A 24,701-nucleotide genomic window follows, 5' to 3' on the forward strand; every position below is an offset into this window, starting at 1 on the left:
CCACCCACCGCCAGTCTCCTAGCGTTGGTGTGGACTGTATATGCTCAAGTTTTGAAATATCACAGCCAGCCTCAAAGCCCTTGCACCTCAAGGATGTAGGAAACTAACTCCGCTTGTCCTTGAACCATACGGGTGGGCTGGCCCATATCCTGCAACAGAGCTCTCAATTGGCCTCCCCTTGTGCTCTTAAAATATGCGCTCACTGGAGTACCTTCTCTGTGTTGTTCCATATTAGAGGAGCACAGGTGCAAGGCATCTGGAAATACAATAGCTTTTTCAAAGACCTACTACGGGAGCCCAGATCAGAAGACGCAATACACTTTGATGCTGAGCCCTGCAGGGGATCAGACATTTTACAAGCAACCCACACTGAGGGGAAAATATAGCCTGAATTGCAGATCGCGTCACTTCTTCATTCATGCTTTGTGATTTAAATGGGCCATGGGGTAAAGCCTTTGCCCGTTGGACATCCACCGTGAAGAAGTGTCAGAATGAGAGCAAGACGCTGCAGACAGAGCATAGGTGAGTGGATTGCCTTCTATTTTGGTTATTTATTTAAAAATATCCCTAACCCACCAGGGCCAGTACAGTAAATTAATATAACATATGCACACATAAAACAACAGCAGCAGGGCAGGTAAGACAATGAGTCATCAGTAGATAAAGTACCAACCTAAGCAACAGAAGCCTAGGTGAGAATATGTGCCTTCCCTTGGCACCAAAAGTGTAAGGAAGTTTGTGCCAACCATATCTAGGATGGAAGAGCACTCCAAAGATGGGGTGCTGCTACTGAGAAAGCCCTCTCCCAGGCTGCCCCATAAAAGAAATTAAAAGGTAAAAAGATAAAGAACCCCTGGGCGGTTAAATCCAGTCAAAGGTGACTATGGGGTTGCAGTGCTCATCTTGCTTTCAGGCTGAGGGAGCCGGCGTTTGTCCACAGACAGCTTTCCAGGTCATGTGGCCAGCATGACCAAACCGCTTCTGGCACAACGGAACACCATGGCGGAAACCAGAGTGCATGGAAACACTGTTTACCTTCCCACCACAGCGGTACCTATTTATCTACTTGCACTGGTGTGCTTTCAAACTGCTAGGTTGGCAGGAGCTGGGACAGAGCAGTGGGAACTCGCCCCATCACAGGGATTCAAACCGCCAACCTTCTGATTGGCAAGCCCAAAAGGCTAGTGATTCCCACGTCCCATAACAGAAATTATTCAACTGACTAACTTTAGAACCTCAAAGCAATGAGCTCGATCCTACAGGCCCGATACCGGCATGCTACATCCTTGGGCAGCTGTCTGGGTCCCAGCAGCACCCTCTGCCAATGGCTGCCCTGGGATCTGCAACTGGCATCAGGCAGTGAGCGCCTGTTGACATTTTTCAGTTTCCCCAATATAGCATCTCTCAGGGTCTTGTTATGCAGTTCTGCCTACATGAAATGCTAAAATTAAACTATTGATTTTTTGCTGAATTGTAGGTTATTCCGAGGAGGATGAATAAACTTAACAATTTGTAGATCCCCCCTCCAAAGAGAAATCATTAATTTAGTATTTGTGTGCATGGTCTGGCTGTGATAACTCAAGAGCTAATTGACATATTCGAAACAAATTTGGGTCTCTTGTTTGCACAAGGAAAAACAGATGCTTTTGACTTGCAAGTTGCAACTGGAAGTGTGGGAAAGGAACTTTATTGGGTAGCTTGGCAAAAAGTGTCAATTTTTTTGGTGTGTGTGTGCAATTAAAATGCCTCTTTGGCCAGCACTGACTGGATCACTACTATGATTGCCACCACTACTGCAAGGCAACCTGGGTACCTCCACTGTGGAAGGAGAGTCACTTTGCCTGAAGCCCCCTTAACCCTGGAGTTGCCCCTGCCTGCCAAGTAAAATATTGGGTAAGATTTCCTAAAAGTCAGTATTAAGTGGACAGAGCCGTCTCATCCATAGAGGCCGGTGGCGCGGCGCACCAGGGCGCCGGGCACCCCAGGGGCGCCCCTGCGAGCCTGCCGGCATACCGGGCTCCCCCTCCCCAACCCGCCCCCATGGGCAGGCGGGCACTTGCGCGCCGGCGGGCGGGCTGTAAGCCAACCACCCTCGCCTCCCGGAGCCCCAGCTGGAGCGCTGAAGCGGCGTGGGGCTTTGCGCGACCTTCCAGCACTCCAGCTGGGGCTCTGGGAGGCGAGGGCGGCCGGCTTGCAGCCCGCCCGCCTGCCCCTCATCCTCCGCCCGCCGACGCGCGAGCGCCCGCTCCAACGCCACGCCCCTCATCCCCCGCTCGCCCACCCCCCCTCCCGAGGGGCGGCCAGCGCGGTAGGGAGGTGGGCGGAGAGGCGGCAGGCTGGGGGCGCCGAGGGATCGCTGCGCCAGGGCGGCCGATTCCTCTAAGATGTGCCTGTAAGTGGAGCCCATTTTAGGGAGAAGTGGATAGGGGGCAAGCTTTTTCCTTCTGCAGCTACCCAGTCCCTTAGCCTCTTCCCCACTGGGTTCGAGACCGTATTTATCTTTGTGTTAGCAAAGCGTGTTTTTTTAATGTATCAGTTTGGCCTCTTCTGCTTACCCCTTTCCTAGCTATTAGCTTTATTGGTGAGAATCCTGCCTGTCTTGCCATTTAAGCTGGCCTTTCTGCAGCCTCAGATTCAGGTAGCTGAAGCAGAGGAGACTCTGGTGCTAGACACTGCACTGAGGGGATCTGCGAGGAAGATGGGGGCGGGAATTTACTAATTTATAATTGAGTGGATCTTCCCATTAGCTCCTACTATAGCTCTTTTACTGACCCACAGATTCTCAGCCTCATTATTGTCTGCACCATTCAGAAAATTAACACAATAAAAGAAAGCATGGTTAAAGAGAGAGAGCTTCTCTGTCCAGAATCTAAAACTCTGAATCCCTTTTTAGTTATAATAAATCATGGTGCTGAAGTTCATAATTACTTGGTTCAATATATTAATTTGTCCAGCTCATAATGCTTGGCTCTATTTTGAATCGAGTGCCACTTCCCTCTAAAGTTCTTCTGCAGCTCAGAATGTTAAACAAGATACTTTGTGTGTGTGATCAGCATTCAGCCCAAAGCCAGATGCTTTGTGGGTGTATGCACAGAAAGTATTTAATGTTAATCCCTCACTCTCAACAAAACTCTCACAGATTGCTGTGAAATTCCCTGAACTTCTAAACCGTACATGTAATTTACAAAATATCATGCTGCCAGCAAACAGTCACTAAAGGATAGCATCCACAATGGTATAACTGCAGCCATGCAGGTAGTACCAAACGAAACTAATTGTGCCAAATTCTCAGGGCACAGTAAAGTAATGCATATACATGCAGCACCACTCATGTGCATGTACCAAAAACATGAGCCACAGGGGAACTCCTGGAAAGGCGCAGAGCTTTTTTTTATGAATGCTCAGCAAGGAAGTTCCCATTCTGAATTGAGCCACCTATTGTTTTTTAACTGTCACAGGCCTCTCACTGATATAGTCTGTGTGGATGATACTCTTACTCCCTATCAAAAGCCTTGGGGGCAGAGTAGCAACTGAGATAGTCTCATCCTTCTGCTTGTAAGGGGCAGACCATGCATGTCTTGTTTAGTGCTGTAAAGATGTGGGTCAGTCCTGGTCCCAGTGGAGTTAGTAGCCAGAAGGTTGCACAAGAAATATAGTTGCCCGAGGTGGAAAATCTAAATGCCACCCCCAGTGGTGGAGAAAATAATATAAAGAAATGTAATTTAGCTATCTTTGAACAGTACCCGAAACAGACTGCCTGAGAAGATCACCTCACCTTGTCTAATGACAGGTGCATCTGAAAGGTTACACATACTTACAGTATTTCCCTTTTGTAAGAACTTACATTTTGGAAGCCCCCTTAAAAACAACATTCCTTCTGGGGGTTGGTTCCTCCAATTGTCATGGAGAACAACAGTAGTATCAAAGATCAACATCTCCAAAGCTCTGCACAGTGAAATGCCACTCTGCAAGACATAGCTAAGAGAGCATTCATAAACTGTATGACAATGTATAGATTTGTGTTTATAGTACAATTTAATTTATTGGAGTTTGATATAGTACACACTTGGGGAATTTATTTGGCTGGATATTAGGGAAGTGGGTTGTGTCATCATAAAAAGTTCAGCTGGTGGCCACACCAATAACACTGTCCAATGTTGCTCCACCAGGCATTATCTGTAACTTGTTAGTGTGGTGCCTGAGATATTTGTAACACTGGTTCTGTAGGCAGAGCTGCAATCTAAAAGAGAATGCTATTGTCCTACAGACATGTATATGCAGCAATGTGGTCAGGGATGCCATTTTATGCAACAGGTGACTACATCAGTTGGTGCCTGGAGGTGGGGAGAAATGAAGACGAAAGCAGGAAAAGCTGGTGTCTGGATAACTTTTGAAAGTGTAAAATCCCTCCTCCCTCAGTTGGAGCTCCATCTGAGACACTAGTTACAGCATTGCTTAGCAATGAAGCAAATGGGTGTTGGCTGAATGAAGTCAAGTTCTTATCAAGTTATCTGTTAAATGATTTTCTCTCTTGCTGCTTATTCTCCCTCTTGTAAAAGATTCTTTGATAAGGAAAGAAAAGTCAAACTTGAGGTCTGATGTGATCCTCTGTTTGCAGTCTGAAGTGGTATAGTCTGTTCTACTATCTCAGGTTTCCACCACCTAATTTCCATCTCATTCTGCTGTATGTATAGACCAGGCATCAGAGAACAAGAAGGCAATGCCGTCCACATTCTCACATGTAGGGTAGGCTGCTTCCTCCTGATTCTGCTATTGTCACACAGAGGGCAGGCTATCACCAGTCTGCCAGTTCTCTGCTTGGGGTAAAACTCAGAAACACTCAAACTACCCAGGCCTCCTCCTTCAGCTGCAAAGCAGGCTAAGGTTGTAAGCTTCCTGCGATAACAGTGGTCTCTAGACTGCAGTTTATTACCATGGAGTGTAAATTGGTCCTCGTTAAAATGCAATTTTCAAAGGCACTATGGGAGATCTTCCTCTGTAAATGTCTTGCTCATTTATTAAACATCATCCAAGGCCAATCAGGGCAAATGAAAAACATTGGGACGTGAAGAAGACAGCGCTCCAAAAACTGGCAGCTCTCGTGCAAAGAATGCCAGGCCTTCCGTTGGCATGCTGGCTGGTGGCTAAAGCCGCCTCTATAGATCTGAGAGAAATGGAGCAAGTTTTGCGCAAGGCTACAAAGGGAAGAAGTGTTCAACTGCTTGGAGCCTGGTCTCAACAGAAAAAAGCACCTGGTGGAAGCAAAAGACTGCTCTGTGACAAGGCTCTAATATTTTCCTTCTTCCAGCAGAAAAGGGATCTCTGTCTCAGCCTGTCTCCTTGTGAGGCCTGAACAATATTAGGCTAGCCCACAAAGAGGGAGGTTGCAGACATGTTTCTTTTTGGGCACTGACCCTGTACAAATATCATTTTCATCTGCAGGCTGCAAACATTTCTTGCATTTGAATGTGTTTTCTAAGGACTGATTCAGTAAAATCATTTTTACAAGGTGCATTTGAACTCCTGTTGCTTTATATCAAGACCCAAGGCTAAACTCAGTTTGCATTGCATATTTAGGCACATCCTCTAACATAACATGGGCCACTTGGCATGGGATTGCAGTTGCAATCCTTCACACTTCACATAAAGTTTACTAAATTGGCCCAATGCCAGTAATAACTGCCAAAAGTGCAGGAAATTAGTTTTGTACAACAGCCAGAGATACCGCCATACAAACCCATAATCTTTCATCTGTGTCTCCCTTTTTCTTTTGACTATTGATGAATTCTAAGCACCAGGCAAGCTAATAATCTGAAATCATTTCCCCATGCCCCACCTGTTTAATTCAGTCCTTTCTTTAGACTTTCTGCAGTGACTCGCTGTGATCCTTCTCCAGTGGCGAGATACATCACATAATACAATATCTGTTCCTTGATTGGTTTTGTGAAGCTAACTCTTCAGTATAAAAGGGATATTCACCTGGCAGGAATAGTAGCCCTAGTTTGACCATATAGGCATGGAAGGTTTTAAGTAAGCAGAAACTGTTGTTCAGAATGCACTGGCTGCACAGCATTGAAAAGCAAAGGCTCTCCTGCATCCAATAAGAAGCTATGCTGCTTCTGTTCCAGGCTTCTCCTCAACTGACCAACCATATTTCCCTGGAATGCTCCCAAGCAGAAAGCAAGAGGACAATGGCCACCCTCTATTGCTTGTCCATAGCACCTGTATACTTCCTCTGAATATGGAGGTTATAATTATCTGGCATGGCTAAGAGAGACCAATGGACTTACTGATGGCAAATACACCCCCATCTCATATGCACACACATAACCTAAATACTTAATTGGTTCACATTCATGTCTTTACTTTATTCTCCCCCCCCCAAAAAAACACCTCAATGAAAATAGCAATACTGTATCTCAGATTTTTGTAGTACTGGTTTGCATGATGGGCTGGTTTGCAGCTCACAGTTCTTTCCGCACACATTGCTGTTATGCAGCAATGAAACTCACCTGTTGGGTGAATGAAATGTCTCACGCAATAGCTGCATAGTAACACAAAGGGTTAACTAATACAAAATACCATATCCAGGTCTCCTTTAAGATGACAGAATATAGTTACATTTATAAAATCTTGTGTGTCTAGGATATTGGGCTCTAAGCTTCTTGTATTCATAAAAAGTACCACTTGGATAGAGCAGAACAATAATTTTATATGTACTTTAAATAACAGCACAACATCTGACATCCATTAGGCTATAAGTAGCTGCTGATTCCTAAGTGGCTATAACACTTCTCTGGAAGTACCTGACATTTACTTGGAGGTCTAAATGTTCAAGTACTATTGCAACCCAACTCTGCTTCACTTGCAAGTGTTTATGCTTCCAGCATTAACAACTGTGATGCCAGGTATCGGGTTTAAGCAGCTGCACTGTCCATGCTATTGTAAAAGCACATTCTATACTTCCTCTTAACAACAGTATGTACAATGACATGAAACCTGTTGTTTTAGTCTTCATGCTTCTGACGAGCCAAGGCACTTGAGGTAGCAATTTTCCCCAAGGAAACCTGCTATTTCTAAGCCAAAGAAAGGAAAGAGAATGAAAACAAGGAGGAGGGATCAGTAAATGAGGCTCCCTGAGACTTATATGATGATTAAGATGCAGATTTATCACTGGTAAGATACCTGAACCAATGACAACTGAATACATGATTAGTTCCTACAAGCGAGTCATATCCCCTATGAATAGATAGGCACCATTGGTCCTTACTTACACATTCTCATATAGATGTATGCTCAAATCATAAAGGTGATGCGCCGAAAAAGGGACAGAGAGGACGGTACTAATACCAGCCCAGGGTATGTATTTTGTCCCCCGTCCCTCTACATGGCCAATCCCACACGCCTGTTCTTCCAAATATCAGCAATGCCTATTTGCAATAAAACTTTCCAAATTCCCAAGGTAGCTCACAACACTTTCTACCCATAGACTACTAAGTCTCAAAGAAAATATGGCTTCTAGGATTAGGGGTTGAGGAGAAATTTGACTCAGTTGGTATTTAAAGGCAAACCTACCTAATTCACCCTTTCTGAAACAATACATGAACCAAAACACAGCCATCCCTTGAAATTCATACTTCTCCCAATTTTGCAATGCAGTTCTCCAGCCAAGGAATCTGCCACAAAATATATATACTAGGGTAAAGTGTGCATAAATGTGTGTGTGTGTGTGTGTGTGTGTGTGTCTACGTGTGTCTACATATGCTTTTGCTGATAGTTGGAAAGGTTAATGCTCAATGGCTTCAAATATAAGGAGGAAATCTACATATTTTACCTACCCAATGAAGAAGAAGAGTTTGGATTTGATATCCCGCTTTTCACTACCCGAAGGAGTCTCAAAGCGGCTAACATTCTCCTTTCCCTTCCTCCCCAACAACAAACACTCTGTGAGGTGAGTGGGGCTGAGAGACTTCAAAGAAGTGTGACTAGCTCAAGGTCACCCAGCAGCTGCATGTGGAGGAGCGGAGACACAAACCCGGTTCCCCAGATTACGAGTCTGCCGCTCTTAACCACTACACTACACTGGCTCCTAAGAGCTGTGAAATCAGAAGGAAAGTGTGATGCAGTCTCCACTCTTTTAAAAGGGGGGCAATTAAGGCCAGCCATGGAGACTTTTAGAAGTTTTGAGACCCTACCACCTTTCTCTTCCACAACAGCAATCTAATATCCGCCTTTGTGTAAGAGATAAATCAGAGCCACTAGCAAATAATGGACAGTGAACAATTCTGAATGTTACCTCTGTGTGGCTGTGAAAATGAAGAAAACACTTGGGAAATCTGGGAGGAAGAACATATATAATCCAATCCAGATTAAGCAATATGAGGTTGGTATGCTTAATGAATTTCTCAGATGCCATAAACTATGTTTCTCCTCTGCCAGCATTCACACTCACCAAACCTATACAACTATCACCATATGAAAGAGCATCTCTTTCATCTACGCCATATGCTCTCCTCAGATCTTCTGCAGCAGTGATAATATTTGCTCAGGGTACCAAAAATCTCTGCAGACCTATACATGGTTTATCTGGGAGTAAACCCCATGGAGCTAAGTGGGACATGTGTAGAATTGTGCTTTAAATCTTCCTACATAAGGGGATATGGCCATTTCATCCCCTTTCACATTTAGATTATTACAAACACCAGTATACTTTGACCTGCAGGGTGTTTTGGAAGGAGCAGAATCGGCATATTCAGAACCGTCAAGGGAATCCAGGCACAACTTGGCAGTTAAACTGGCTGGGATCCTACTCTGTAGCTACCTTATAAATCTAGCCCTGCAAAAACCAATTTAGGACACTATTCCTTCCATGTGTGGGATAAAGCTAGGCTGAATCAACAGAAGTATAGTGTCCTGATCAAGGGAAGTAATACTGCTGGCATCAGTCTGTCTTGGGAGACAATGGAAGAGTGTCCCTTGAGGGGTGAAGTCAAAGCGCTGTAGAGTTACAGCACCTGCTGTGGCTGTAGTGACTGATACAGGATAGACATGTTTTGTTGCAGCTGGGGCAGAGAAAGGCATCTGGTTGTGCTGATGCAGATGTACCATGGTGTTTCTTCTTCCTGCACTCCTCTCAGAGGTCATTCCTCCTCTGATCACTGCTGTGCATACATGCCCTGACTGTATCCAGAGAAGTAATAGTACTGCCCTATTCTGCCTTGGCCAAACAAAACCTGGACTACTGTGTCCAGTTCTGGTCGCCGCAATTTAAGAAGGGTATTGACAAGGTGGAACATGTGCAGAGAAGGGTGAGCAAGATGATCAAGGGTCTGGAAAGCAATCCTTATGAAGAATGGTTGAGGGAATTGGGCATGTTTAGCTTGAATAAGAGACTGAGAGGAATTATGATAGAGCAAACTTGTTTTCTCCTGCCCCAGAGGGTAGGACTCAAACCAATGGTTTCAGGTTACAAGAAAGGAGATTCCGACTAAACATCAGGAATGACTTTCTGGCAGCATGAACTGTTTGACAGTGGAACAGATTTCCTCGTAAGGTGGTGGACTCTCCTTCATTGGAAGTTTTTAAGCAGAGGTTTGATGGCCATATCTCATGGATGTTTTAGTTGAGATTCTTGCATTGCAGGGAGCTAGACTAAGTAACTGTCAGTGCCCTTCCAACCCTACAAGTCTATGAAAGCATTGGGTACCAAAACCATTACTAGCTCCTAAATTACTTTAACCTTCCTTCAAATATAGACATTTTGGATTGAAAAAGGCCCCGACTTGCCAAGACAGCACTGAAGGTGGAACAAGGCGAGATGGGGGTGGGTGGGTATTTCTACAACCAAGGTAGCTCCATGCTATTCCTTGAATACGAATGCAGTTCACAAGCTCAAAATAATGGGTGCACTGGTGCAGCGTGAACTTTTGTACTGAAAACTCCCCTCTGCAAGCTGCTTATCGAAGTAGGGGCAACAGGGTAACATTTATCCAAAGCATCCTACTCAGAATACCACCTCCTCCTGACTTCATAATGTATAGTTTAACATACAGTACTGATTTAGAAGAGTTAATACTGCCCAGCTAAAGTTGGGAGCAACAAGCTTGCTTTCCTGAAATCACTTGGTCTCTTATAGTGGTAGTGTGGCAGCTCTGAAAACACAAGTCTGCAACCTTAAGTCCCTTTAAACTTCCCCGCCCTCGTGCACCCGCCTGCCCCAACTCCTGTGGGGTTGATCTGTTTCATTTCCTGCTTCCTCTGCTCATCACCCAGCTTGAGGGCTCCAACTGTCTCCCAACTTCATCATGCAAACTGAAATAGAGCAGTCTCAACCTTGAGTGGTAAATCAAGCACCATGATATCAGCACCCTGCAATTAGTACTGAGCCACAGGTAGGTACTACAATTAACAAACAACTATTGCAAATTCAGGTGTCATAAGGGCTTAGGAGAAGATGAAAGGTAGTACTGTATATGAAAATGTTTTTGGTAGGATAATTATGGAAAAAATGGAATGGGAGACGGTTATTATTAAATAATTTGTTTCAGAAGAGATCCTTGCTTTAAGGCTTCTGCAGCTCATGCTTTTGACGCTGCCAAGTGCAGCATCACAATTCGGTCTCGTTGCCAAAGAGGCCCCTGACCAAAAAACCTCTTCTTTCATTCCCTATGCTAAATTGACAATCTACCTCCATGGTGGTGGAAAGAACAAGTGCAAAGGGATGGAGAGCTGAGCAGCTTGAGAAGGGGGGAAAAGAGGGAGGGGGCAGAGGAGGTCAACAGCTGATCCTGCAGCTTACGTCTGCCCCAGATTTTTTCATCCATCTCCACCATCCGCAACAAGTCTGTTTCTCTGCTTTGCCGAGCGAAAGTTGGGGGGCACAAAGGTGTGAAGGATGGGTCAAAAGCAAATTGCACATGGAGAAGTAAATACATGAGAGTCTTGACAATGCATATGGAGACTCTGAAGCACATGCAGCAGGGGCGAGATTCCATGGTCACCGGCACGCAGGGAGGAGCAGCCCCCAATGGAGACGAGTGGGATGCTCTTTCGGAGATGTGTGACGGTGCTGCAGCAGACAGATGATGGTAGGCAGAGCCAGCCAGGGAAAGGTCATAACACAGAGATCCAGAAGGGGGCACTGTGCTAGACTGTCTCCTAAACTGAGGCTCTGTGGTAAAGAAGGTAACAGTTCTTGTAGAAATTTGTGCTTTAATATATTTTGTTTTTGTTTAAAACAAAAGTTCCCACTTCCCTGAGGAAGTCCTGTCCACTATTCCCAAGGAAATGTGGCTTTCCCCCGCTTTCATTCATCCTTTTAAATAGCTTTGTCATTCTCATCTTTGCCATTCGTTCCATTGTTTCCATCTCTACTTTCCATTGCTTCCTCCCTCTTTCTCGTGTGTGTTTTTTTTTAATATAATATCAAGGTTTGTTTTCTTTTTCCTTTTAGACATTATGACTTCCTCCAGGAATCCTTCACGTTCTGAGCTGGATCCCCTTTGCGTCGTCATGCTTATCAGTCTTTGGTATGGACACTTTGGTGTGCCAGTGAGGAGGGGGAGGAAGAGGAGCAGAGGTGACCAAGTAGGAAAGGAGGAGGAAAGTCTCAGAAGACGGAAGTACTCGCTTGCTATCATCTGAGCAGGACAAAAAGGAAGAAGAGTAACGGTCCACAGAGGGGAAATTTGTCTTGGGTGATGGCACCGTTTTCTGGAAGGACAACTGCTGCAGGGCAAAAAAGAAAGGAGAAGGGTTAGTTAAGGTAAGTGTTCCTGCTTTTGCAGTATAAACAATAACAATGTGATGCAGCCACCGAAAAAGCTTGTGCTCTTCAAGGCTGCATCAACAAAAGTATAGTATCCTGATCAAGAGAAGTAACAGGACCACTCTGTTCTGGCTTAGTCAGACCACACCTGGAGTATGGTGTCCAGTTCAAGGATGTTGACGAGCTGGAATGTGTGCAGAGGAGGGCAATGAAGATGATTAAAGGTTCTAAAGAACAATTTTGGTTAACGAACATGGCAAAGATTATGAGGAGCAATAAACCATGTGCAACAACATATGGAAAATTGGTTAAGCATTGGGTGATTGTGTGGCATGTTTCCCAGTTCTTGTTCCACCAGGACACCCACAAATCTCACCTGTGCCATTGACTCCACTTTGGCACACCAAAGTAATTCAAGTGAGGCAGGTACACACACCTTAATCAATAATGCACCCTGCTGCTATAAGCAAATATGCAAAACAGTCAAGTCAACATGCAGAATTATCCCAACCTTTACTTCTGATTTGGTGGGATACAAGTATTCAGACACAACGCCAAATACAGTGGAAGCTCAGGTTGCGAACGTGATCCGTTCGGGAGGCACATTCGCAACCCACAGTGCCGCATCTGCGCATGCATGGTCATGATTTGGTGCTTCTGTGCATGCGCAAAGTGCGATTTAGCACATGCGCAAAGCACAGTTTAGTGCTTCTGCGCGTAGCGCAATTTAGCGCTTCCACGCCGAAACCTGGAAATAACCCTTTCTGGTACTTCCGGGTTTGGCGTGGAGCGCAACCCCAAAACGCGTAACCCGCAGCGAACGCAACCCAAGATATGACTGTATAACCCATTACCTTTGTCCGGGACAATGGGCTTCCTTGGACAATCTCCCTTTTTTAGAGTGACGTCATCAATGGCAATATCTCCCTCTGAGCCTGTGCCACGGACGCCTTCAAAGATGATCTGCAGGCAGAGCACATCAGAGTTGGGAAGGATCTCAGGTAGCAGGCCAGGGACCCAACCCCTTAAACTTTCACATGCCCATTCTCCAAGATACTTTTTGTTTTTTAGAAGGAAGAAAAACGCCCAAATTCTTTGGGCCATTTTGTGTTTACCATGTCTTTGTCCTATCATAAATGTAGGGAGCAGCTGAGAATCCACTTTGAGGCTTATCAGCAGGTTCAAATGGCAGATGACTTAGAAAATAACCAGGACATAGACAAGAGCAGAAATGGAACAGCGCATACGAAGTTTAAATCAAATGAGCAATGTGAGAACAGGTATAGTTTAGGAAAAGGAAAGAAGCTCATCTGCTGGTACTGAGTAATGGAGCAGTGCAATCCTATGCATGTCTACTCAGAAGTAAATACCACCATGCCCAATGGTGCTTACTCCCAACAGTTACACTCTTAATAGGATTACACACTTAATTAGAAATCAATCCAATGACACTTATTTCTGAGCAGACAATTATGGGATTGTGTGGTAAATGTGCTGGAGAAGTACATTTCAACCAACACCTTTTCCTGAGTACAACATGACATTTCAACCAACACCTTTTCCTGTCTCGTCACATCTTTGTTATCCTTTACCCCACCCCTTAGCACGAGTCATCTTTTACTGAATGCACCTGCCCCCAAGCTTGAGCATCTTTCAGAGGCAACGTAAAACATTGCAGTTTTTGTGTGTCAGTGGTTTACAACTGGAAAGTAGTTGTAGATACCTAAGTGTGAATATACTCTTGCATGTCCTCCTCATTTTAATGAATCATCCTTGTTTTGTTATCTGCCCCAGGACTTAGGATAGGAGGTGAGTCACCAAAAGCAAAGGCGGGAACGAGTCAAGCTGCATGTTCCCTTGTTTGAGGCAGGATTCATGCTTGCTCTGGTGCTAAAATATCTCAAATCCACCACTGTGAAGGCCACAACTTAGTTCCTGCCTCTGTCCTGCTTACTCTGGAATCACAGGGGGCTCCTTCATTCTTGAGGCCTGGCAGTTACAGCTTCATTAGCCCATGCCATGCGTGCTGTTCCTATGGTTACAAGGCTTTACGGGCAGCTTAGGGCAAAGGCTCAGTCGCTTCCCATTCCCCAAGGTGCAAAGCCAACCTCTGTGTTCATATCCTATTATGCAAGAGATGGCTGCAACTCAAGCCTGCCACTAGCAATGTCCATGTATTCAGAAGAAAATATTCGTCTCTACTACGTTCCTTACCTCCCACATGCTGCAATTTAAAGGATAAAGTCTGAAGGGATGTGTCTCTGAGATTTTACCTCCCCTTGTGTCAAGCTACACCTGCTGATATTGCCTCTCCTACACAACCATTAAAGAAAGATGTAGGAGCCCTTTCCTCTCTTTCACCATACTTCACAGTAAAACTATTCCTCCATCTAGTTACCTATTATGTACAAACTCAAGCTTTAGTATAGCTACTGAAAAGTCAGCTGGGAGACTGATGCAGTAGCTCAAAGGAGTGTGGTGGAGTCTCCTTCTTTGGAGGTCTTTAAGCAGATGCTTGACAGCCATCTGTCAGGAATGCTTTGATGGTGTTTCCTGCTTGGCAGGGGGTTGGACTGGATGGCCCTTGTGGTCTCTTCCAACTCTATGATTCTATGATTCAAATACCTATGAAGGATACCTGATGTGGTCATTTGGAAATGCCCCAGGTTCATTGCCAGTTCTTGAGGGCCCAACCAAAACCCCCAGATGAGCCAGATAGATTAAAAATAATAATGTTGCCCTGCATAAGCCTTGTGGCATGTTTGCCTAGAAATCTGGGTTCACGAGTGTTGCTATTTATGCTCCCATCACTGTCAAGTGTAAATGGTCCAGAAACATTATAACAGAAATGAGAGTCAAAGCAGCCTATGAATTAAACCAATGTATGCTGGAGCAGGCTCATAAGCAACTGAATGATAACAAATTAGTTGCCCATCCCCATTGTCATTAAGCACACAGCAATAAGCGAGCTACAAGCCATAAACAGCACACTTGCAAGTAACAAGATTATTGTTTTATGGCACCCCAAAGCATGCTATGCACTTCAGAGCTAAGTAAAACAAAGCAAATGCACAGAGCTGTGCCACAGACATGCATTCATAAGGAATCATTCCCAGAACAAAGAAAATAAACATGCAGGGCATAACAATCAAAGTGAACTCTCCAGGAACAAACACCTGTGGGTTGTCGCTCACAAGAAGCAACAGCAACTCAAAATAATAAATAATACCCTTTCAGACCAGAGGACCTATTTACACTACAAATTAACATTTGGTTTTTATCTATTCAACAGTTACGGCTTTCCACGGATATTCCTGGGATGATGATGATTTATTTGTACCCTGCCCATCCGGCTGGGTTTCCCCAGCCACTCTGGGCGGCTTCCAACAAAGATTAAAATACATTAAAATGTCACACATTAAAAACTTCCCTAAATAGGGCTGCCTTTAGATGTTTTCTAAATGTCAGGTAGTTGTTTATCTCTTTGACATCTGATGGGAGGGCGTTCCACAGGGCAGGCGCCACTACCAAGAAGGCCCTCTGCCTGGTTCCCTGTAGCTTTGCTTCTCGCAGTGAGGGAACCGCCGGAAGGCCCTTGGCGCTGGACCTCAGTGTCCGGGCAGAATGATGGGGGTGGAGACGCTGCTTCAGGTATACTGGGCTGAGGCCGTTTAGGGCTTTAAAGGTCAACACCAACACTTTGAATTGTGCTTGGAAACGTACTGGGAGCCAATGTAGGGAACTGTGGTCCACCATGGGGTGCTAATAATATTCACAATTATGTGTCCCTGCCTCCTACCTGCCCCTGATCTACACTTCCCAGGATTCATTGGGGACAGAAAATGTCTCTTAAGCATGTAGTAAAAATATATATGCCAACAGAATCACAAAACAGCAGAGTTGGAAGTTGGAGCTGCCTCTACATTGAGCGACTTAAAAGTATGCTTCCAATGTCCAGGTTGCAAGATATAGGTTGGATTGAAGCACTGATAGTGAGTGGCTTCCTAGAGCAGATTAATGGGTGGTTGCCTGCTCTTGATAGGTTTACATTCCCTCTGAAAGAGCAGGTACGTAGCTTGGGGGTACTTTCTGAATCCATTTCACAAGTGCCTTCCATCAGCTTTGGACAGGGATAAGCTAACTACTGTTGTCTATGCTCTGGTAACCTGTACCTTAGATTACTGCAACATATTACATGTGGGGCTGCCTCTGAAGACAGTTTGGAAACTTCAGCTGGTGCAGAACTTGGAAGCCAGGTTGCTCACCAGGGCAAGACACCAATCCTGGCCCAACTGCATTGGCTGCCAATTATTTTCCAGGCACAATTCAAAGTGTGAGTTTTGACCTATAAAGCCTTAAGTGGTTCAGGACTGCAATACCTCAAGGACCACCTCTCTCAATATTAACCAACACAGAAGCTGTGATCATCACCTGAGGCCCTTCTTCATGTGCCCCTTCCATGAAAGGTCTTTGAGGATGACAACATGAGAACGAGCCTTTTCTGTGGTGGCTCCCGTTTTGTGGAATGCTCTCCACAGAGAGGCTCGCCTGATGCCTTCGTTACATATCTTTAGGCACCAGGCAGAAACATTCCTCCTCCCCCAGGCCTTTAGCTCATTGAGCAATCTGGCCTTTTAAACTGTGGGGTTTATTATTATTGTACATTATTGTGTTTTTATATTGTAAACTACACTGTGATCTTTGGATAAAGGATGGTATAGAAATTTAATAAAATATAGAATTTAGTAACAAAATAAAATGCTACATCAAAATAAATACGCACAAAACTTTGGTTATAACCTGAGCACAAGCAAAACCAGTTGCTGAACCACCACAAGCAAATGTCATTGAGTATAGCTTTGCATTGCTACAGCATCCTGTCTCAAATTTGGGCCAGTTACAGAGGAAAGGTGTGGAAGGGGCCTTTCCTAATCCCAACTCTAAATTTAAAGAGCATCATATAATTCACAAGAGAACCTTTGTAAACTTGTTTGGCTCTTGAAATTAAAACCTAAACACAGTTTATCCATTATGTATCATCTCTCCAGAAATAAAGCGTATATGAAATAATAAAGATACCTAGAAATGGCGTAACATTCATACACAAATGTCCTACAGTTGCAAGATGACAGCTGTCCTTGTATTCACATTCACCACAAATTACAGGGCTGCGAACCTCTCCATAGTATCAGCACACAGCCATAGAAAACCCATTGGTGGCTCATGAAGTGCAGCGATGGAATCAGTAGTGTCCCTCATGGTACTACCACACTCTTAAGAACATAAGAAGAGTCCTGCTGGATCAGGCCAATGGCCCATTCTTGTCCAGCATCCTAGAGTTGGAAGGGACCGCAAGGGTAGTTGAGTCCAACCAGTAGCATGTTTTCGCAAAGTTTTCCTTCCCATGGATCTCACAGGAGGAAAAACTCCCCCTGCCTAAATTGCTGCATGTTAAAGTGCTTGTTAAAGAAAACAGGGTCAGTAAAAAAAATAAATGACGACAGCCTCTAAAAACTTATGCAAAGTAAATAATGCTTAGAGCAAATGTGTGAGCTTACTCCTATACACCCAATTATAGATAACAAGAGTAATAATGTGCCTGGCTCAAAGGCCACAAGAAACTTTCTGCTAACATGGATAGTCCCAATGCTGGAATACACATTATATGAAATATGTAGTTGCCACCAAAAATGAGTGGTCCAGAGTTTCATCCTCCTTTCTCTCTGACAACATCCAGAAATGCAACCGAATAACATGGTATCGCTGTTCTATACTTTAGCTGCTGCACTGCATTGTAGGGTTACCGGTAGCAGTTGCACGTCTCCCATAACATTTAATTCTACCCACAGTCACACATAAAAATGTAATAAGAGCCAGGGGCCACCTAGTACCACATCCTGTTCTCACAGTGACCAACCAGATGCCTGTGAGAAACCCTTAAGCAGTGTCTGAGCACAAGAGCACTCTCCCCTCCTGTGGTCTCCAGTGGATGATACTCTGAATCATTACTGCCCCCTGCTGTGGAGGCAGAGCACAGCCATCAGGGCTAGTAGCTGCTGTTAGCCTTCTCCTCCATGAATCTGCCCAATCCTCTTTCAAAGCCATGTAAATTGGTGGCCATCATTGCATTCTGTGGGAGTGAATTTGGTAGTCAAACTGCATGGTGCATAAAGAAGTATTTTCTTTTATCTGTCTAGAATCTCCCAACAATGAGCTTCATTGGATTTCTACAGTTTCTAGTGACATGTAGGCTTTCATCAGGAAAATTCTTGACATGTCCTGGTTTCTGGGTGTAAAAATGGCATTGGGGGAATTTTGCCGATTGGCAAAATATCAGGGGAAACCCGGCTGTATGGCAACGTGATGGGGGAAAGCAGTGGAAACAGCTCCAAAAGCTTTAAATCACTATTTTTGGTTGAGTTCACCCCCAAAAAAGCTGAACAATTTGAGATGGTTCCCCCAAAAAATCTTGGTGGGTTTCTTTAAAGCTCAACAATTTTGGGATCTTCCTAAAAAAAAAACACCTCAGGAATTTTACTTCTTGAAATATTGCAATCCTAGTGTCATGGCAGAGGAATAAAAACTTTTCTCTATACACTTTCTTCATGCTATGAATAATTTTATAAACTTCTTCCGTGTCACCACCTATTTGGCAATAACAAGGCAGTTGGCACACAACAGCTGCTCAAGCCATGTATTAGCAGACAAACGCATAAGTATCACCATGAATTACCACTGGTGGGGAATAAAGGTATGTCTGGGTCTCACAAACTGCCCTATAATTAGGAGGCCAATAGCAGATTCATTGCTCTTGACTCAAGCATCAGTTACAAGTAGTAGCCTGGTGCTAAGGATGTCGGAGAAATCTGGTTGAAAATGGACTAACAAGCAGTTTTCCTTCCGTCTGCTCATTCAACCCCCATTGCATCATAGACTCCTGTTGTGAAGGAGATCTACCATAGTTCTGCACAATTAACTTTTTTAAAAACATGCACGTCGTTTACCATTTACATATTTGTTACATATTCAAACACCTCTCTGCTTTTCTCATTTCTGAAGTATTTGTTGCCAAAGGCAGCCTATATGCACTAACGGTGTAATCCTAACTCTGTCTACTCATAAGTAAATCCCATTGTGTTCAGTGATAATCTGCTTCCTACTGTGAAATTTTAAAACCCATGGCATGCAAAGCTCATCATATGATATGGAAATAAGTAATCTCTTTAGTCAGATTTACTTCCAAGTAGGCATGGTTAGGGTCCCAGCCATAGATGGCTTTGTGATGGGCCATTAACCACTTCATTAACTTTGTATTTAAGATGTAACAAGGCTCTTTGTTGTTTTTGCTGCAAAAGGCTAACAGGGCTACTTTGCCTATGGAAGCTAATTAACTTTGAAAAGGATTGGGCAGAAAAGGTAACTGATTTGTAAATATCTGTTGATGGCTGAGAGATGCTTATCTATTGTGTGTTATGCGAAAAACAACAACATTTTTCTTTATTAGCAGATGACAAGATAGATGCACAGACTTGTGCAAAATAAACCAATTGCAGCAGACTGGAAAATACCGGATGAAAGTGTGAATTAATTTTGGGACAGATTGAGGCATGCGCTTACATTGCTACCTGCTGCTCAAGCAACAATACTAACTGACCGTTCATGGAGATAAGTAGGTTGTTAATAAGCTCACGGGGGGGGGGGGGCTTTGACTCTAGCTTCTTTTCTACAACCACAGCAACTAGGAGTAAACAAGTTTTCCGGCTCTTTTGCTGCTGGTCTCATTAGCCCGTCTATGTGAGTTGGCATTTGTTGTCTAGGCCCCCAAGGATCTGCTTACCTGGAAAGGTCCTGCAGGGTTGATAGGTACATGTGCTTGTTGCCAGGCATTTCCTTTGTCCCCTTTGAGTGACAAGGCTTGAGTGGGCTGTTTATTCTTCACGTGAACCAAGAGGTTTAAGGAGCCTGTAAGAGAGCGGCAACCAGACACTGGAGTCACACTGCTTCTCCACAGCAACCTCTTCCTTTCTCTTAGGGGCCATTCTATGCCTGCATCTAAACTAGGTCTTGCACACTAGTTCTCCCAGTGAATTAAATGCATAAGAACGGCAGCTATTCAAAAATCAACACATAGTTTGTCATTGCCAATTCAAAAGTTTTCCTGTCCTACGGTTCGTGTTTTCCCTCAGAATCCCCCCTGGAACCTAGTTAATTCCCAGTCAATCTGAGTCCATTGCAGTACCAACTAGACATAATGTAGATTTGGGAACATAAGAAGAGCCTGTTAGATCAGGCCAGTGGCCCATCTAGTCAGGCCCCCTGTTCTCACAGTGGCAAGTCAGATGGGAATCACGGAAGTAGGACTTGAGTACAACACCACTCTCCCCTCCTGCCGTTTCCAGCAACTGGTAGGAAAGCTAAGCATTATTCTTCTGAATTACATGTGAACCAAACTGAAACCATTTAAAGAGGGAGAGCTGTTACATTCCATTTCCTACATGCTGGGTGTGACAAATAAAAATGTGAATTTAGACTCAATTCTCCTCCTTGGTACAACCCCTTTCCTTGAATCAAGTTGCGCCCAGGGCAGCTAATGACGCATTAAGGCAGAGAAGGGGAGTACCTGCTGCTCTCCAGAAATTAAAAGTTCAACTCCCATCAGCCCTAGCCAGCATGCCAAGTGTTCAGGGATGAGGGAAATTGTGATCCAACAACCTCAGGGTAGGTGGGTAAGGGTGCTTCCTCATCCTAGCATTAAGGCCAGAAACAGTGCATCCCGATACATGTCTTCTGAGAAGTAAGCCTCACTGAACGCACTAGGACTTAAAGACCTGTTCATCAGGTCTTGTGCCTATCTTGTTCTCATGGGAAATGTGCTGCGATTGGCCAAAAGTCATGAGAGATTGAAAAATTCAGCAATCTCAATTTGCCAGGTAGTGAATACATTGACCTGAGTGTTCCCTGTGGCATGTTTGACTATACTGCTCTGTAGATAAATAAGGCCGTTTTGAAAATGGACTCGCAGTTGTTGTTGGGTAACAGTTGAGTGTATTGTAGACGTTAGGTTGCAACCTAGGGTCCCTGGAGAGGCCCAGGTTAGAACTTCCACTCAAGCTCCAGAATTCAATAGTCATCATCTGCCAGCCTAAGCTGCCTCACATTCATTGTGAAGGTAAGGGAGGGGGACATGTACATGCACGCCCATTTGAGTTCTGTGGAGAAGCAGTGGTATAAAAAATACATTTATTTATGAGACACTTCTTTCAAAATATAGCTATCTGCACAAAGCAGCTTGCCAATATAAAATAAAAACTTTTAAAAACAGACATCAGTATTACAAAATCGAAAATTCTTTCTAGTAGCACCTTAGAGACCAACTGAGTTTGTTCCTGGTATGAGCTTTCGTGTGCATGCACACTTCTTCAGATACACTGAAACAGAAGTCACCAGATCCTTAAATATAGTGGGGGAGTGGGGAGGGGTATTACTCAGAAGGGTGGTGGGGAGGGGTATTACTCAGTACCCTTCTGAGTAATACCCCTCCCCACTCCCCCACTATATTTAAGGATCTGGTGACTTCTGTTTCAGTGTATCTGAAGAAGTGTGCATGCACACGAAAGCTCATACCAGGAACAAACTCAGTTGGTCTCTAAGGTGCTACTAGAAAGAATTTTCGATTTTGTTTTGACTATGGCAGACCAACACGGCTACCCACCTGTAATCAGTATTACAATTTAAATACTAAAGAAAAGGAAAGCGGGGGAGCCATACAACCACTCAGTCTTCAGCTCTTATGTATATGACTGGCCTGCGTTTTACTTGGAAATCTGTTTTTCTCCCTCTCAACCCCCCCCCCCATGTTTTATATGCTTTCTGGTTGCCCTCACATAAATGTTTCTCATTAATGGTTCTGGCTTGGTTCAATACAGGACCTTTGCCTCAAAAAACACGAACACCTTAACATTTTGAGGTGTGTTTAGGCATTTGCACATGCAAACCCCAACCCAATATCCTCGCACCCCCTCAGTTACCAACAGAGAAGATCTTCAAGGGGTTCTACTCATGTCTGCTTGATTGTTAGTAAATAATAATAATAATAATAATAATAATAATAATAATAATAATAATTTTATTACTTATACCCCACCCATCTGGCAGGGCCACCCCAGCCACTCTGGGCGGCTTCCAACAGGATATTAAAAACACAATAAAACATCAAACATTAAAAACTTCCCTAAACAGGGCTGCCTTCAGATGTCTTCTAAAAGTCAGATAGTTGTTTATTTCCTTGACATCTGGTGAGAGGGCCTTCCCCAGGGCAGGCGCCACTACCGAGAAGGCCCTCTGCCTCGTAGAACTGTACAGATAATTGGGGATCATTGCTCCAACATACTTTAAATCTGAAACTATTGAGAAATAATAATGGTTAAGGAATGTGGTCTGAAAACCAAGAAATATGCACCAGACCCAGTTTGCTCCTGTTTGGCAGTTTCCAGGTATTTGCTACCTAAGTGTGGGAGGCAGGGTGAGGGGGTAGGTATTCTCTACCTGAGTTTTGGTAATGGCATCGCTTGCTTGTTGACCAAGGTGGTAGTATTAAAATGGATGGACCTAGTCCAGCTTCGTTCATCTCAGTACAGTACTGTGAATGAGGGAGGAGGAGAAGGTAACATACCATAACAGAGCTGCCCCTGGTTCTGTGATGTTGGGGAGAAGCCTAACAAAGCCCGTCAGACTAGTTTAGTCATTTTGCATTACGGATAGGCTGGCTTTTCCTTAAATGGAAAACTTGATTAAAATTAATGCTTTGAACCAGGCCTTTCTGGCTTGGAGATTTAAATCATTCCACACTGGAACCAATTGCTGTCTCTCTCAGCTAAGCAAGTGAAAGATTTGTTTGACAAGGCATTATCCACAGAGCCTCTACTTAGAACTGGCAGATAAGCAACAAGAACATGTTAGGCAGGTTCCTTTCATGATGATGATGATGATGATATGGCTGGGCACTGTCTTTTCTTGGCTCCTCCCTCTGTCATAAGCTCCACATCCCAATACTGCAGGTGTTTGATTTTACCAGTGAAGACCTTAAATCTACGAAAAGAGGATGTCTCTGTAGGCGGTTGTGCCACAGCAAAATCCCATTCCCAATATTTTTTGTTCCGCTGTGCTATGAAAGTAGTAACCTTTTGGCAGCTGCTATTTGCACTTGCATTTAATTTCTTGCTGCTGGGGTGGTTCACCGTAAAATAAATTGTGATGACATGGTGCAATATTTGACAGGTTCCCAGTCTCCATATGCACGTACCTTCAGTGCCATGGAGGGTGGCTCTTTCAGGTGAGGCAGGAGGGAAGGTCATTTTAAATTAGGGTTAAGAGGCAAATAATCTATTTTGGTGCTTTATTATAATGAATATATTTAAAATATTTTGAGTGGGATTCAACTAATTAGTCCTGTCAGTGGAGTTCCACCCAACTACATGTCATCTGAATTTTGCTTTGTAGAGGGGGACCCCCCCAGAACAGCACACAGGAGAGTGGGGCTTGTTTCACCTGGCGAGCCAATACGTTTGCGCTGATGGAATGACTGATACACTGAGATACTGAATAACTCCCCATATTACAAACTCCCCATGTCTTGCAAACATTTTGTATGTCTTAAAGAGATGATTTAATTGTAAGCACATATTGGATGTATTTCAATTTGGGAAATTTTAACATTTTAATTAGGCTTTTATTATTCACAGCAGCAGGTGTTTATCCTTTCTTGCACCTTTTGGCCCTCCCCTTTCCCCATTTTATCTTAAAAATCTCAACCATGCTGAGAAATGCTTTGTAAGATCTCTGCTGAAGTGCTGGCTTGGAATTACACATATGTCACTGTTAAATGTGGTGGCTGTTCAGTGATGGCTCTTCCACTTAAAGAAATCCACTGGTGGTGTTATTTAACTAGTGTATGGGAAATTATGGTGCTGGAGGAGACTCTTGAGAGTCCCATGGACTGCAAGAAGATCAAACCTATCCATTCTCAAGGAAATCGGCCCTGAGTGCTCACTAGAAGGACAGATCCTGAAGTTGAGGCTCCAGTACTTTGGCCACCTCATGAGAAGAGAAGACTCCCTGGAAAAGACCCTGATGTTGGGAAAGATGGAGGGCACAAGGAGAAGGGGACGACAAAGGATGAGATGGTTGGACAGTATTCTCGAAGCTACTAACATGAATTTGGCCAAACTGCGGGAGGCAGTGAATGATAGGCGTGCCTGGCGTGCTCTGGTCCATGGGGTCACGAAGAGTCGGACACGACTGAACGACTGAACAACAACAATGGGAAATTTACCTAATTCATCTCTACCCCCCCCCCCTTTATTAGGTGTGTTAGCTATAGGAAGCAACAGAGCACACAAAAAGAAAACTATCAAAATGAGTTGTATTATTAAGAAGGGTGCATGCGTCCCTCCACAGTTCTGGAAGAAGTTCATTTGGACACTATACGCTGTTTTGGCTACTTTGCTGTCAGAAGACTATAGATAAACTGGAAGAAGTTCAAAGGTGTCCAGTAAAGATGTGTTGGCTCTGGGTGGATAAGCCAGAAAGAACTGTAGAAAATTGTAGAAAAGTAAGAAATCTCTGCAAGTTGGCCAATAAATGACAATGGTCATTGCCTAAATATATACTCACAAGGTTATAACATTAATGAGAGAGAAACAGAAAGAAAGAAAGATGTGTGTGTGTGTGAGAGAGAGAGAGAGAAAATGAATAGTGCATAGTGCAATGCCACACCTCTGATGTGTACTTGATTTGCACTGGGCGCTGCATTCATCTACACCACTGTCAGCTTTGAGCATGGCATAAATATAGGTCATGCCTGTATTTGTCAAAGACGTGAGGCTGGTGCAGGATAGCTCCACATCCTGTGGTCCCTATTTCAAGATTAGAATAT

At 44.1% G+C, this 24,701-nt stretch overlaps 1 protein-coding gene and 1 long non-coding RNA gene across 2 annotated transcripts in view; one reads left to right on the forward strand and one right to left on the reverse strand.

Moving 5' to 3' along the window:
- The first annotated feature begins 8,198 nt into the window (after positions 1-8,198).
- Positions 8,199-19,431, forward strand: LOC117044124. The gene is made up of 3 exons (XR_004426274.1): positions 8,199-8,383; positions 11,453-11,764; positions 19,275-19,431. It is a non-coding gene; the product is annotated as an uncharacterized LOC117044124 (long non-coding RNA).
- The window catches only part of MDGA1 (MAM domain containing glycosylphosphatidylinositol anchor 1), a 254,017-nt gene continuing 240,513 nt past the window's right edge, over positions 11,198-24,701 (reverse strand). Inside the window, exons 15-17 of the mRNA XM_033144575.1 lie at positions 19,605-19,729; positions 12,622-12,730; positions 11,198-11,727 (exon numbers count right to left, since the gene is read on the reverse strand). Coding sequence (XP_033000466.1) covers positions 11,636-11,727; positions 12,622-12,730; positions 19,605-19,729 — 326 coding nt within the window. The 3' untranslated portion in view covers positions 11,198-11,635. The remainder of the gene's footprint in view (positions 11,728-12,621; positions 12,731-19,604; positions 19,730-24,701) is intronic.

This window comes from Lacerta agilis, chromosome 3 (genome assembly GCF_009819535.1).
Source record: "Lacerta agilis isolate rLacAgi1 chromosome 3, rLacAgi1.pri, whole genome shotgun sequence".
Lineage (NCBI taxonomy): Eukaryota > Metazoa > Chordata > Lepidosauria > Squamata > Lacertidae > Lacerta > Lacerta agilis.